Source organism: Cydia splendana, chromosome 9 (assembly GCF_910591565.1).
Source record: "Cydia splendana chromosome 9, ilCydSple1.2, whole genome shotgun sequence".
Classification (NCBI taxonomy): Eukaryota; Metazoa; Arthropoda; class Insecta; order Lepidoptera; family Tortricidae; genus Cydia; species Cydia splendana.
In genome coordinates, this window is record NC_085968.1 from 5917342 (window position 1) to 5930856 (window position 13515).

Sequence of the window (13515 nt, forward strand, 5' to 3'; positions counted from 1 at the left end):
AAAGTGAGAATATGAATATAAAACCATACCTATTTGCACAAATACGGTAAATGTGAGTATAAGCCTTATAAAAACCGTCCACAGCAAACAAACTCGTCCACACTTTCTCAAGTGACCCGTGGTACGGGCGCCCGCGCCGCTTAGCAAAAGCTGCCGCGAAGCCTCCGGGATCCACATTCGCGAGTGGACTGCGCACGAGTTCTGACGCCGATCGATTTCATATACAATTTTATTATTAAATATTTGACACTTGTTTATAATGGCGCAGTACTCATGGATCATATTTTCGGTGAGTTACTTTACAAACTTTTTAAATTAAAACACTGATTTTAGTAAGTCGAGTAAATTTTATTGCAATAACAAGTAATGTAAACAATAATAAATAAAGCCTTAAAATAAAAATTATAAACTAAAATTAAAAACTACATAATACTACTAATAGGTCGAACACCAATTAATACAAGTTTAACTGTGTAAATCTAGTTGTTAGGCTACATATCAACTGTTGCAAAAACAAGCCAAGGTTGTTATTAGGTAGGTATATTATTGATAAACATCCATTAAGCCGATAATCCTTTGTACTTCTTACTAATTATAAGTCATTATTAATATGTCTTTTTGTACAATAAAGAATTTACTACAACTACGAACCATGTCTTCAACTTTTCAGCAACTCTAGCACTAAGTCCAATTTATAAGCAGTTTGTAGTTTTAATCTTCGTAAATGCTTTTAAGGGTTCCGTACGCAAAGGCTAAAAACGGGACCCTAAAACTAAGACTCCGCTGTCCGTCTGTCTGTCTGTCACTAGGCTGTATCTCATGAACTGTGATAGCTAGGCAGTTGAAATTTTCACAGATGATGTATTTCTGTTGCCGCTATAACAACAAATATAAAAAAAACACAGAATATAATAAATATTTAAGTGGGGCTCCCATACAACAAACGTAATGGTACCGTTTATTGCGTAATGGCACGGAACCCTTCGTGCGCGAGTCCGACTCGCACTTGGCCGGTTTTTGATAATTACTTACCCTTCAAAATCGACTTTAAAATTTCAATAGTAGGAGGAGTTCCTCAGTTTTGCCTTCCAATAAAAATATGGGGAAACTTAAAATACGTCGCATCAATTATGAGAAAAACCAAAATTATCTTAGCATTGTTTTTGAACCGATTTGTTTAATGGCTTTGGCACACATTACGCAACAAAAACCGATGTGTTAATAACCTTTCAACAGGTAAAGAGGAAAATCTCTGAGTTCATTGCCTTAAAATATAACTGTACCGGCAATATACTTACATATTATTGGTGCTAAAGAAGCCTATTGAATATGATTTTAAACGCTACCTAATTTAAAAACTTTAAATATTCTTTATTTTTTCTGTTAGCACATTGATGCAAAGTGTCATTCACTTAATTGGCACAAAGTTATTAATTAGAGTATTTTATACATTGACAATAGAATATAAAAATAGTTAATAAGGTTAAGTGGTAGCTAAACTAGTCACCGAAAAATTGGAAACTGTTTTGCTAACGACACATTTGCTTTTATTAAGTACTGTCTAAGGGGGCATTTATTGATACAACGAATTACGAGTAGCTAAACTCATAATAAATCACTTAAATTAAAAACTTTTAGTAACTTACCAGAGGAAAGCTTATAAATTGTTTAAATTAATAAGTCAGTAATATTTAAGATCCAAATAAGATGTGGCCTGTGGGCATATGATGGTTGGTTTTACCGCGATTGATCCATAATAACTCCTTCACATAACCGTCAGAAAGTGACATTTCTCTAAGACAATAATCGTTTCCAGCTCATTTCAACCAGAACTTTTACTCAAACGGGTTTTGAAAGTTTACGCTTCTATCGTTAACCTTGGTATGGCACTGTTCTTAAATGTACCTACCTTAGTTATAAAGCCCTAGTGTCATTGGTCATTGTCATGGTACTTTTGACCACAATGTATGTCGTATTTGACCGAGATATTGTTCTTAGTAGATCGCGGCAGTTTACTAGTGATGCATTTTAAAGTAGGCGAGTTGTTTTACTTGGTAATGTCAAAAAGATTAGGGCTACGATTAGTGACCAACTTAGGATAAAGTACAATGTAAATGAAATGCAATTTAAAGCAAAACTAAGAGAAAAGTTTTACATAATTTCATCAATAATACATGAAAACGTTAATATGTTAAACCTACACAGCTGCATATGGATGGCGAATATTTTACGGATAAATTGATACAGGTCTTTTAATATCCTTAACTACATTTTTTTTGCCATTCACCCATACGTTTTTATAATTGTAGCACTATTTTCTGGAACAATAAATCCGTTACATCTTATCTTCTTAATATTGTCTTCTCTCAAAAGTTGTGTCACACACACTTAAATCATTGTAGATAAGGAAACAGTTGTTACCTTCCGTTGTTGACGGTACAACTTGTGATGTTGCACTGATAACATGTGCAATCTTGCAGCGGAAAGCTTCTTTGGGGTACAGATATATAGACTATTACATACTCGTATTTAATGCATTTACGTATATGATGCACTACACTGATATTGCAGATATATAGGCAATATAGGTATATCTAGCTAAATACAAACGTAAGTATAAGTTTTTTATAAAGTCAATTTAAGCAGCCAAAATTACGACCTTAACTGAGCTAAAAGTAAAAATAAATTATCTTTAATACCTGACCAAACTCGTTTTTATTTTTTGTTACACTGGGGCAGGCCCTGTTCCAGATTTAGTTTCTTGAAATTATCTTAATCAACCCTAATTATACGTGGCATTTAAGGGTATACAGCGCGATCTGAGTGTGTTAAGTGCTTTAAAGTAGCGGTCATATATCTTAAATATAACTTGTGGAATAAGAAAACTATTTGTCTTTAGAATTATATAAATAGTTTTATTTTATTTAAATTGGTATATGTGACATTTTATGAATGTCACTTGGGAAATTATAACTATAACACATAGTTACCTACATTGTTAATTTCATGTTATTTTACTTTTCTTTTAACTGCTTTTTTATTTTTATCATGGCCAAGATGCCCACTTCGTTAGTTCTTTTTTTAGGTACAGTCAACTGTTTAAATATGGGTGTAGCCAACTTATTCAAAATATTGTCCCATAGTTCTTAATTCGCTGAAATAAGAGCTATGGGACATATTTTTGAGATGATTTGTGCACCCATATTTTTACAGTTGACCGTACACAATCCCCCGGAACACTTTACGGAAATATAATCTTATTTGAATCTGTGAATACTTGACGTTATATTTACATACAAGTTACTTCTCTACATATATAACATAATTGAGTTTATATACATAACAGACCCAGAATTAAATTTGAATACTTAGTATAGTATAATATCATCTATAAGTTTAGAACGGAATTTTCCATTCCACTCTTTGTCAATATTTATGTTTTTTGCTATTTGACACAGTTTGTAGACTTTACTTGAATTGAAAGTATTTATGTTGGTCAAACAGGGCCTTTGTATATATTTTTTAATATACATAGGTACCTACCTACACTTATTATACTTATTTAGGTACTATTGCGAAATGGGATCGTGTTTATCTTATCCCGGACCACGAGAATGCATTGTCGAGCCAATGAAGAGCCAAGAACGTTAAATTAATTTCAAGTTGATATAAAACACGGTTATGCATTAAATATTCCATCATTCGGTTATATACCAAGAAACTAAATTTTATAAAAAATACCTTAGACAAATATAATATAGCGTGTACGTAAAAACTAGCCAAGTCAAATCCTGAACATTAATTACATCCCAAGCGAACTAGAAGTTGGCACCCATGTACACAAAATTTTTTTCTGGCGCATATTTTTAACATTGAACTTGGCTCACACTTTATTGAATTGAAGAGCCTAGCGTTGGCATATTGACTGCCGTATTCGAACTTCAGGATATTCACAAGAGACCACACGTACTAGATCCATTCTAGATACGTTATAGTTTAGTTATCAACTAGTTCTCTTTTGCAGCGCAATTCGGGCAACCAATGTCACTTTTACGTTAGATAGAGTAAGATATCTATTAGATGTGAATTGGATCTCTAAGTCATATCCTGTGGAAATCGTTCAACAGTATCTCCAGAATCGCGCAAATGTCAAATTTGACAGGTTAGATCTTAAACATATCGTTATCGTATCTTGATGATGTCTAAAAGATGTCTATTTCAAAATCCGAATCGGGCCCTGAGGCTCAAAATTAGTTGTGTCCCCTTGAAGTTTCTTTGATGAGAGTGCATGACAACTGACTATTAGCGTCCCAAGAAATTCGTACTTTTGTGCAACACATGAATTACTTAAGGGGCCCACTGATTAACAGTCCGCCGGACAGTATCGGCCTGTCAGTTGTTCGGAACTGTCAAAATTTTGTTCTAACTGACAGGCCGATACCGTCCGGCGGACTGTTAATCAGTGGGCCCATATATGATTGGTGATCCTTGTTTTAAGAATTGTCAGTTAGTGTTTAGGCACGATGATATAATTATGTTCGAAATGAGTGATATAAGTGTAATATGAGGTAATCACTGATTACTAATCAGTCAATAAAATACGAGTGGTTTAAAATTGATAAAAATATTTACCTGTACTGTACGAGTGTACGCATGATTATTTGAGAAATTAAATATTTTGTTTGCATAAACAATTTGTAAAGGAAAGTGGAGTGTATACTTTTATACATACTCGTAACGAAATTATGTAAATATGTTTATACTAAACAACGAAATAGTAAACATATTAATTTAGGATGCCTATGGCAGACTGGGTTTCACTTTCTTCTCCAAATCCAGTTCGGTGCAGACGTGAGGTGCAAAAAGTTTCACTCTAGACAAAAAATCGATCACAAAATTGACATCTTTCGAAGCTATCACTTTCACATCTCGACATTGTATAATTAAAATTGATTTGAACGATTGCAATGTTATTAGTATTATAGGCAATTTATTTCGTTTTTAAAGATAAATTCTAAAGAAATATTTATATTTGTGAGATAATAATGAATGGCAAGATACCTCTATTAAAAAGTTACAAAAGCACGCGTTAGGTATTCGGATACCTTCTTGGAACGAAATAAAGTTTAAAAAATATGGTTAATTTAATTCAAATACTTACCTGGAAAAAGTTTATTTGACATCTCACCTTTAAAAAAATAAATATTCCTAATATTATTAATGATAAAATTTATATAAGTCTATCTTGACTATTCTCGGAAAAGGCTCTAAAGTACCTACTTAATCTTAGTTTGTTGGTGAAATGTGACAAAGTTGAATAAATGTGAATGTGGGCAGTGCAAGATGACTTCCCGTCCTTGATAATCAAATGCAGAGAAATCGAAGCCGGTTTTCTAAATTAAGGATGCGATTTAAAAGTATCTTTTTGTCATCGAGGCCGATGAACTTTCTTTGAGTAGGTATGTGCATTACGTAAAGTGCATCAAGTGAAATTACTGGACTTGAAAAAGTTTGGCACAAAATGTATACGAATCTAATTTACGGTACTTTCAATTTGATAATATACCGAGTGAACTAAAGCAACTATATGAAATCCGGTTTATTAATTTATTAGTCTAAGATTTATTCTTGATAATTTATCGATAACTTTGTATAGTAATAGTACCTAATAAATTAAATGTAATAATAACACTATCTAAATACTATTCTATAATTATAAATATTTCACAATAAGTTTTATATTTTTTGACATAACAAGACGTAGAAAATAAAACGGTATGTTTTCTGATATCATAATTTATCTTTAGTTACTAAGTATTCTGATTCATCATGCATATAGGTCAATATACGTTTAAGTACTTATCAGTGAATTTCCTTGGCATTGTTTGGCAAAACTGGGCCAGGTGAAAATTTGCCGAATTTACATTAATCGCAGCTGTTTCCGAAACAATAGATTGCGTGAACTGGGACGCTTTATAAAATAGCGGTCAATAGATCTGTACATTCGTCATTTGTAGATCTATAATGGCGTACTTCCATAAAATGATATGCGATTTAACGAGTATAAAACATTGATTGTAAAATGTAATCAGTCCTCAAAGACGTCTCATAAGGTTTCGATTGAATATTTACAAAATTTGCAAAAACGCGAAATCAATTTGGCTGGGTTTCATTTAGGGTAAAATCGGTTTCCTGAATTTCCTTGATGTATACTTATGTACAACTGCGCAAAGTAATTAACGATTTAACTTAAATTTTGTATTTCCTAGTTTTTAAGACAACCCACATAATGTAGATACATATAAAAAATTAAAAACACATTTATAGATTTTACCTTATAGTAGCGCTGGTGGCCTAGCGGTAAGAGCGTGCGACTTTAAATCCGGAGGTCGCGGGTTCAAACCCCAGCTCGTACCAATGAGTATTTCGGAACTTATGTATGAAATATCATTTGATATTTACCAGTCGCTTTTCGGTGAAGGAAAACATCGTGACGAAACCGGACTAATCCCAATAATGCCTAGTTTACCCTCTGGGTTGGAAGGTCAGATGGCAGTCGCTTTCGTAAAAACTAGTGCCTACGTCAAATCGTGGGATTAGTTGTCAAGCGTACCCCAGGCTTCCATGAGCCGTGGCAAAATGCCGGGACAACGCGAGGAAGATGATGATGAGATTTTACCTTATATTATTTTTAAATACAGAACGAATGATGTTAACTTAAATTAATATTTGTATTATTTAAATTTCCAGGTGATGCTGACATGCTGCCTTTTAGAGGTGTCTTCGCGGCCTTCTGACAGCGAGTAAGTATATTATTTAATATGCACATTCATGTTTGATACTTTCTAATGATTCACATAAATAATTTATATTTAAATTGAATCATGAGATACTTTAAATATAAAGCCAGTAGTAATTAATTTAAAGCCTTCATTAATAGTTTTTGGGTTAAGGGGTGATTATTTGGTTGGATTATGAGTCTTAACTACACCGAAAGATTTGAACGTTTTAAAAATGGGTAGAGTTAGGCCAAGAAAAGTCTGCAGCACTTTTGATAGCCTACGCAGTGCAAGTGTTATTTATACGTAAATAACACTTGCACTGCGTGGGCTATCAAAAGCGCTGCAGACTTTTCTTGGTCTAACTCTAATAGATTTTGTAGCGTTAACCATGGATAAATTTTCGTTTAAAAATATTACCTTAATAATTATGATCGTGTTGATTTCGATCCAATTCTGTATGACAGACAGTAAAAAATAAAAATATTTGACATTATTTAATTGTCATACATACAATAAATGGAAAAAAATATAATGTGAAATGTAATAAAACTGTAAAAAGGCCTTGCGCTTTTACTAGTAGATCGGAAAATGCACATGTAATAAATAAAAAGCACAACTAACCAACACAAAACGTCGAGAATGTCAGTGAAGGAGTAAGAGGAACATCTAATTTAACTTCGCCGTTATGTGTCAAAGTCGTTACTGTCGAAATCCCACGTCAAAATCGTAAAAGTCAATAAATTGTAAGCATTTAGGTCTTTCCATTTTAATTGTAAATATGTGTAAGGGTACAAGTTCCTCACAACTACACCTGCACTTCACGAGATGTGTACCCCTTTTCACTAGAGTCACTGTTGTCTGTGTCATTGTTTACTCAGTCGTTAAATGTCCTTGGAGGAAAAAATATGACCGTGACGTCTTAATTTCTAGTACTTTTACAATTTTGAGAATTTATTACCGAGTTATATGGGTTGTAATATGAGCACTTTACAAGTTTAACAACTTTGATACAAAACGCCATTCAGCAGATTTGCTTTGGATAGTATAAACTGTCTTATACCTACAAATTTAAAGATTTTTTGCGGTGCCTCTTACTCTTACTAACTTCTCATTCCTCTGCGTTTAATATCCATGCGGCACACAATAATACTAGTGGACGGAGGTACTTCACCGGGCGTTGTCATGGTTCAAGTATTTATGGTGATTTTATTAACGCTTAACACTTGCTTACTAAGAGTTCAAATGTAAAATAGCAAACATTAATATTTACGTAGTTAGTTTCGCTTATCAAAATTACTAAGATTTCATTAAAAAAATAATGAGGATAATTTGTTGATAAAATTAACGCCTGCGCATAGTATGTCTTATTTGGTTTCACGCTGAATTCATAACAAGCTTGGGCAAGGTGTTTAAAATAATTAATATCTATAAACAAGTACTGACGTCAATATGTTTTTGCGTTTCAGGTCAGCGACTTCGCTGAGATTTGATATACCTGAAGAAGCAACGGATGACATCAACGATGATGAAGAGTTGCCACGAGAACAAATCAGATATCTTGATATTGATAATAACAATACGCAAGATATTTTAGACAAAATAAGTGCTATTAACAAAGGACTAATAAAACCCAATAGGATGAGAAACAAAAACTCGCAAACTCATACTCTTGGGGATTACGTTCTGGACGCATCTACTCTAGAGAAAATACAGCAAATTATATCAGATAGCAAACTAAATGGTTACTCTAATGTTCAAAAGAAGCAAGAGAGTAATTATCTTACAAGTCAAAATATAAATCAAATTCGATATGACAATTCAAGAGCATTGCATTATGGAGCACTCCCAGCTGATTTATCGGCTGCGAATCAAGCGCAGAGCAATACGGCACGTGTCCCATATATCACAAGTATACCTGTCCTCGTTATGCCTTCACCATCAAATAATTTATACGATCAATATGCACAAAACAATTTTAATACCATAGAGTCTGACTCTCAATTCCAGACACGACAGAGACCACCGATTTCACTTCCTTTTAATATAAATTGGCCATTAGCACCATACTTTCCTATTCTAGTCAAAGATCCATTACTTGGGTTTCTTCATGGTGGTGGATGGAATAATTTCTTTGAATATGGCCAAAACGCTGACGTGTGTAACAGAAAGCAAAAAGCTATAGAAGATGGAACTGAAGAAATGACTAAAGTTGAAGAAGGAAATACAAATGAAAATGTAAATTTGTTGGTACCGGAAACAAAAAAAAATGCTAGAGAAGCAAGAGCGATTAGAAAAAGGACTGTCTCTACGGAAGCCCCCAAAATGAAAATTCCGGAAAGTTCAAAGAAATTGAAAAAGTTTTTCAGCAAACCTGCTGCGGATACGCCTGCTGTAAAACCTGTCAAACCCGAAACACCTGCACAAGGCACAAAAACCGTGCCGAAAGACGATGATTTGAGATTTCACATGGGTTCGTTTTCGTTATTTGGAGGTCGGCCATCTGTGCCTTCATATAATCCTGGGTTCTTTATAAATAAGCTTAAAGTGAGAAGAGGAGGCGTAGCTATTGCGGGTCCGGGTGGAGTAGCAACTGCTGGAAAAGGAGGAGCAGCCATAGTTGGTCCTGGTGGTCTGGCCTACACGCAGCCAGGAGGTCTTGCTGTCGCCGGGCCATCCTCTCGAGTTGTGGCTCTCACCTCTGACGTAGACCTTTCAACCATCGTGACTCGTCTGCAGCAGCAGCAAGCCGCTACCGACGGTTCGGTCCCAAGATTATTAGAAGCGATACCAGAAGGCAAAATTGTTGCTATAGGGCCTACAATTTACTACCATCCTGAATCAAACTGAACGCTTTTTTCTTGCTTTCCTAATATCTCATCTTAACCTTGTTTCTTTTCTTCTTTCCTCTTATTAAACTTCTTTTTCTTTCTTGTTAGAAGATGGGGAGTCTGGAGAAGATTTGGACGAGGAGGAGGAGGAGAATACTCGGGATACGACGCGTTCAGTGGATATGACCAACGACCGGAAGAGTATCAATTTGATGGATTAAACTTTGTACAATCGACGGCTGTTGGAGACAGTACTTTCACTTTGTTTTTGAAACCAGTTGCGCATGCCGTAAATGGCCCTAAGGGAACGGCGATCGCGAATCCAGTTTCTCATGTGATCATAGGGTCCGGGCAGAAGGGAAATGTAGTGTTTAATCCTAGGGCGTCCGCTATAGTTGGCCCTGGAGGCATTGCTCATGCCCAATCTGATCTCTACTTGTATGAACACAATCTGATATAATAAAAATCATCCATTTGATGTAAAATAGACCGAAAGAGGCTAAAAGAACAGTTCATCATTTATCATCATAATTAATTATTGCGTACCTAAGTAAAATTCAATGATGCTTTAATAGACTGAAATTACCGATTTCGAAAAACACATTCGAACGATCTCTTGAAATTGTTTTTCGAATCGAATGGAATGACTAGTTAATTTAGGAATTATGTTATGTACCTACTTATTAAGATTTTTGTGTATTAATTAAATTAAAATATTTATTAAAAATACTTATTGTTTTATTTCCTAAAAGCTTTTATAATGTTTGTATAATTATGTTATGTTTATAAAAGGAAGAGGAGCAACATTTAAAAACAAAGATAGTACCTAAGAAATAAAAAAACCTTCTATTTTGAGCACCAAAAAGTTGGTGGTTCTGAAAAATATTATATTATTCTTACGCCAGAAGTACCACCATGCAAAAAAGGTTATTTCATCTCCTACTGCTACTTCCACATCGACCAAACCACCATGACTGTTTTCACAACGATTCAGATGCTTTCAGTCTACAGACGTAATTTCTTTGAAACTTTGTGCAGGCGCTCTGTGTTAGTTTATTATTAGAACGTTAAAAATTCAAACTAAGATTAATGTTTTGTAGTTCATTCTACGATACTTCAGAACGATGGACAGAGATATGTATTTAAAGACTTGTATTTTTCAAATATTATTCAACATAGGCAACATAACTAATTTACTGAGATTGAGAAGTTGCATAGTTATTAGGCATGCTTATTGCATATACAAATTGTTTAGTTTAAAATTAAATTTAACAATAATTGATTGTGCGAACAAATATCGCCCGTTAATTAAAACTGGAATATGTAGATACAGTTATACCTAATTGACAAGTATTAAGTCACATCCAAAATAGAAAAGGTGAAATAAATTAACTTAACATAAAACTCCCTTTATTTTTAGCGCAACGGTCCAATATCTGCCATTTTACGGCGGCGGCAAGGGCCAATATCTAGAAGTAAAGACCAACAACCGAGGAGTTGTCATCAGTGAAGTCATAGTATCAGAAGAAAAGATAAGCAGCGAAAATGTAGTTAAAAATATCGATGAGAGCCTCTTATCGAAAGTACTAGCCAAGAATCTTCAAAACCTGCAATCTTTATCAAGTGGTTTGATAAAGCTGCACAATCTTGGAAGAAAGACTGGTGCTTTAAATAACAGTGACAAGGAAAGGTTCCGGTCCCAACTGGCATCCCTGGGGGACGCGGCTTCGAACACTATCAAGCTTATTGATGAAGTTGGAGACAATGTTGACGTTTTGTTCAAAAGTGGATCGAAGAGGCAGTATGAAAATGATGAGGAATATGTAAGTATAGCCAACGCATGTCTGTACAGTAAGGAACAACACGTAGAACTTTAAAATCAAGTTAAATTGGAGTTAGAGGGTAAAAAAAGTCTTCAACTCGTTTAAATACTTATTTTATTGTTATAAACTAGCCGTAGGTAGGGTAGACTGAGGCGAATTGAATCAAACTAAAAAATGATCCAGACATGTCACTTGACAGCTGACAGATCAAATCCTTAACAGTTTCAGAACAAGAAATACAGAATCGGCTCCCGGAGTTGTATTCTGATTGTAATGACAGATTCAAAAGTGACGTTTCAGTTTAAAAAATATATTCTTACCGATTATTTTTAAACAAATTCACTTTTATAGGCACTTCTTTTTTAATGCAGCGCCATCTGAACATAGCTTTGCACGTTTATCCTCATTTGCAATTTATTGCGCGAGAATACGGTAAGGCGGTCTTCACAATCGATGCGCATCCGAACGCCGCTCCAGTGTTCGAGCGGGATAGCGTTATATTTGCATGTTAATTGAGGAGTTAAACTAAGTCTGTTTCAGGTCGGTGAAGAGGGCGTTGGTATTGACTCGCCCGACGATGAGGACAATATTGGACTCCCAATATCGGGCATCACTATTGCTGAAGCCAAACCTGTTGGTAAGTAAAATTAGGTACTATAATAACCTCTCTACCTTTGTAAAGGAAATAGTGAATATTATTACCTTGTATAATAGTGAACTCGGATTATCACTTTAAATACAGTTGATTTATACGTATACAACTACCTATTGATAAATATGGCACTATAGAGTACATAGTCAACATAGTCCGTATCCGATTTGCAGCACGAACCTGGTTCAAAGTTGGCTTGGGCTTGGACTGAATCAAGCGACGAATAATTTTGAAATTTCGTTCAGAGTAGGTACTTACTACCTTATTGATTTGACTTGATTAAATCCTCTATTGAATGCTGAATGTAGAAATTTTAAGATAAATAAATACAAACTCTAGTAGCGATAAGTCGTTCCTTGTACACGTGACACAAAACAATCCATTATACAAATTCTGATGACGATATTGTGTCTCGCAGGTCTAGCAGTAATAGGCGAGCATGGTCTAGCAGCTTCGCGCCCTCAAGCCACCGCCGTGGCCGTGTCAGGCATCGCGCTCGCCCGCCCAGTCGCCACCGCCATCGCGGGTGTCAACCCTGCGCAACTGGGCATTAACTTCCAAGTCAATAATAAACATGAAGCGTAGTCTTTTGGGTATTGATACATTACCGAAGCTGAGCCACGTCTTACCTTACCAAGCGGCACTGTCAGTTGGTGAGGTGTCTTTGATATTTTTCGCACAGTGCTGCAGTGGTCACTCTTTTAGTAAGGAATTAGGATAGTGACTAATTTAAAAAATTGTGATGGTTAAATTTAATGTGTCATGTGATTATGTTTAGTCTTTCAAATGTGCATTTATATTTTTTAATAAATTATTACCATAATTGTAAATCATATCGCCTTTTTACTTATGTATATATCTGTTAAACCTTTGGGCTAAAATGTCAGATGCAATGGATGGCAGATGTTTTCGTAAATAATAGTGTCTGCACCAATTTGAGTCGCCAAAAGCGGACTCTGAGCTCTTTTATTACGTAACCGGGAAAGTGGAAGATACTCGTAAAGAGGAGGATTAGACACAGCATGGGCTCTGTAAGGAACAGCATTAAAACATCCTTATCCCCTTGAGCAAGGCAAGTTCTAATTAAAACCACAGGAAAGTATATTGACTCTGTGATTATTTCAAGTACTTGAGCAGATGAATTGTGACTTAAATGCTAGAGTAGGTGTTTCCATAAATTAACGTTGCTTTTCCGGTTCTTTACTTGTACATTTTTATAATAAAATGCTTAGGTAGTTTGAAAAGTTAATTTTTCAAGGTCCGACAGACGCGTAGGCATCAGCTACAAGTACCTACTAGACTTAAATGCGTATTACTTAGGTAAAATATTGCAATCTGGATCTTAACTGTTTGCATTAAATTGACGACTTTATTTGTATCACTTACTATACCACGAGCTCACTAAATTATCATCTATGAAGCGCAAATCA

The 13515-nt window shown here is 34.9% G+C and overlaps 1 protein-coding gene across 1 annotated transcript; it reads left to right on the plus strand.

Annotated features, from left to right (window-relative positions):
* The first annotated feature begins 140 nt into the window (after positions 1 to 140).
* LOC134793448 (uncharacterized) lies at positions 141 to 12731 on the plus strand. Its single transcript, XM_063765027.1, has 7 exons — positions 141 to 289; positions 6751 to 6803; positions 8249 to 9540; positions 9730 to 10048; positions 11031 to 11433; positions 11974 to 12070; positions 12504 to 12731. Exons 1-7 carry the CDS (start codon positions 260 to 262, stop codon positions 12668 to 12670), a joined length of 2361 nt encoding a protein of 786 aa, XP_063621097.1. The 5' UTR covers positions 141 to 259; the 3' UTR covers positions 12671 to 12731.
* Positions 12732 to 13515: the final 784 nt, after the last annotated feature.

Coding starts and splice junctions, on each gene's coding strand:
- LOC134793448 (XM_063765027.1), top strand. CDS start 260: ATGGCGCAGTACTCATGGATCATATTTTCG. Junction 6,804..8,248: donor TCGCGGCCTTCTGACAGCGA/GTAAGTATATTA, acceptor TTTGCGTTTCAG/GTCAGCGACTTCGCTGAGAT. Junction 9,541..9,729: donor GCAGCAAGCCGCTACCGACG/GTTCGGTCCCAA, acceptor GAAGATGGGGAG/TCTGGAGAAGATTTGGACGA.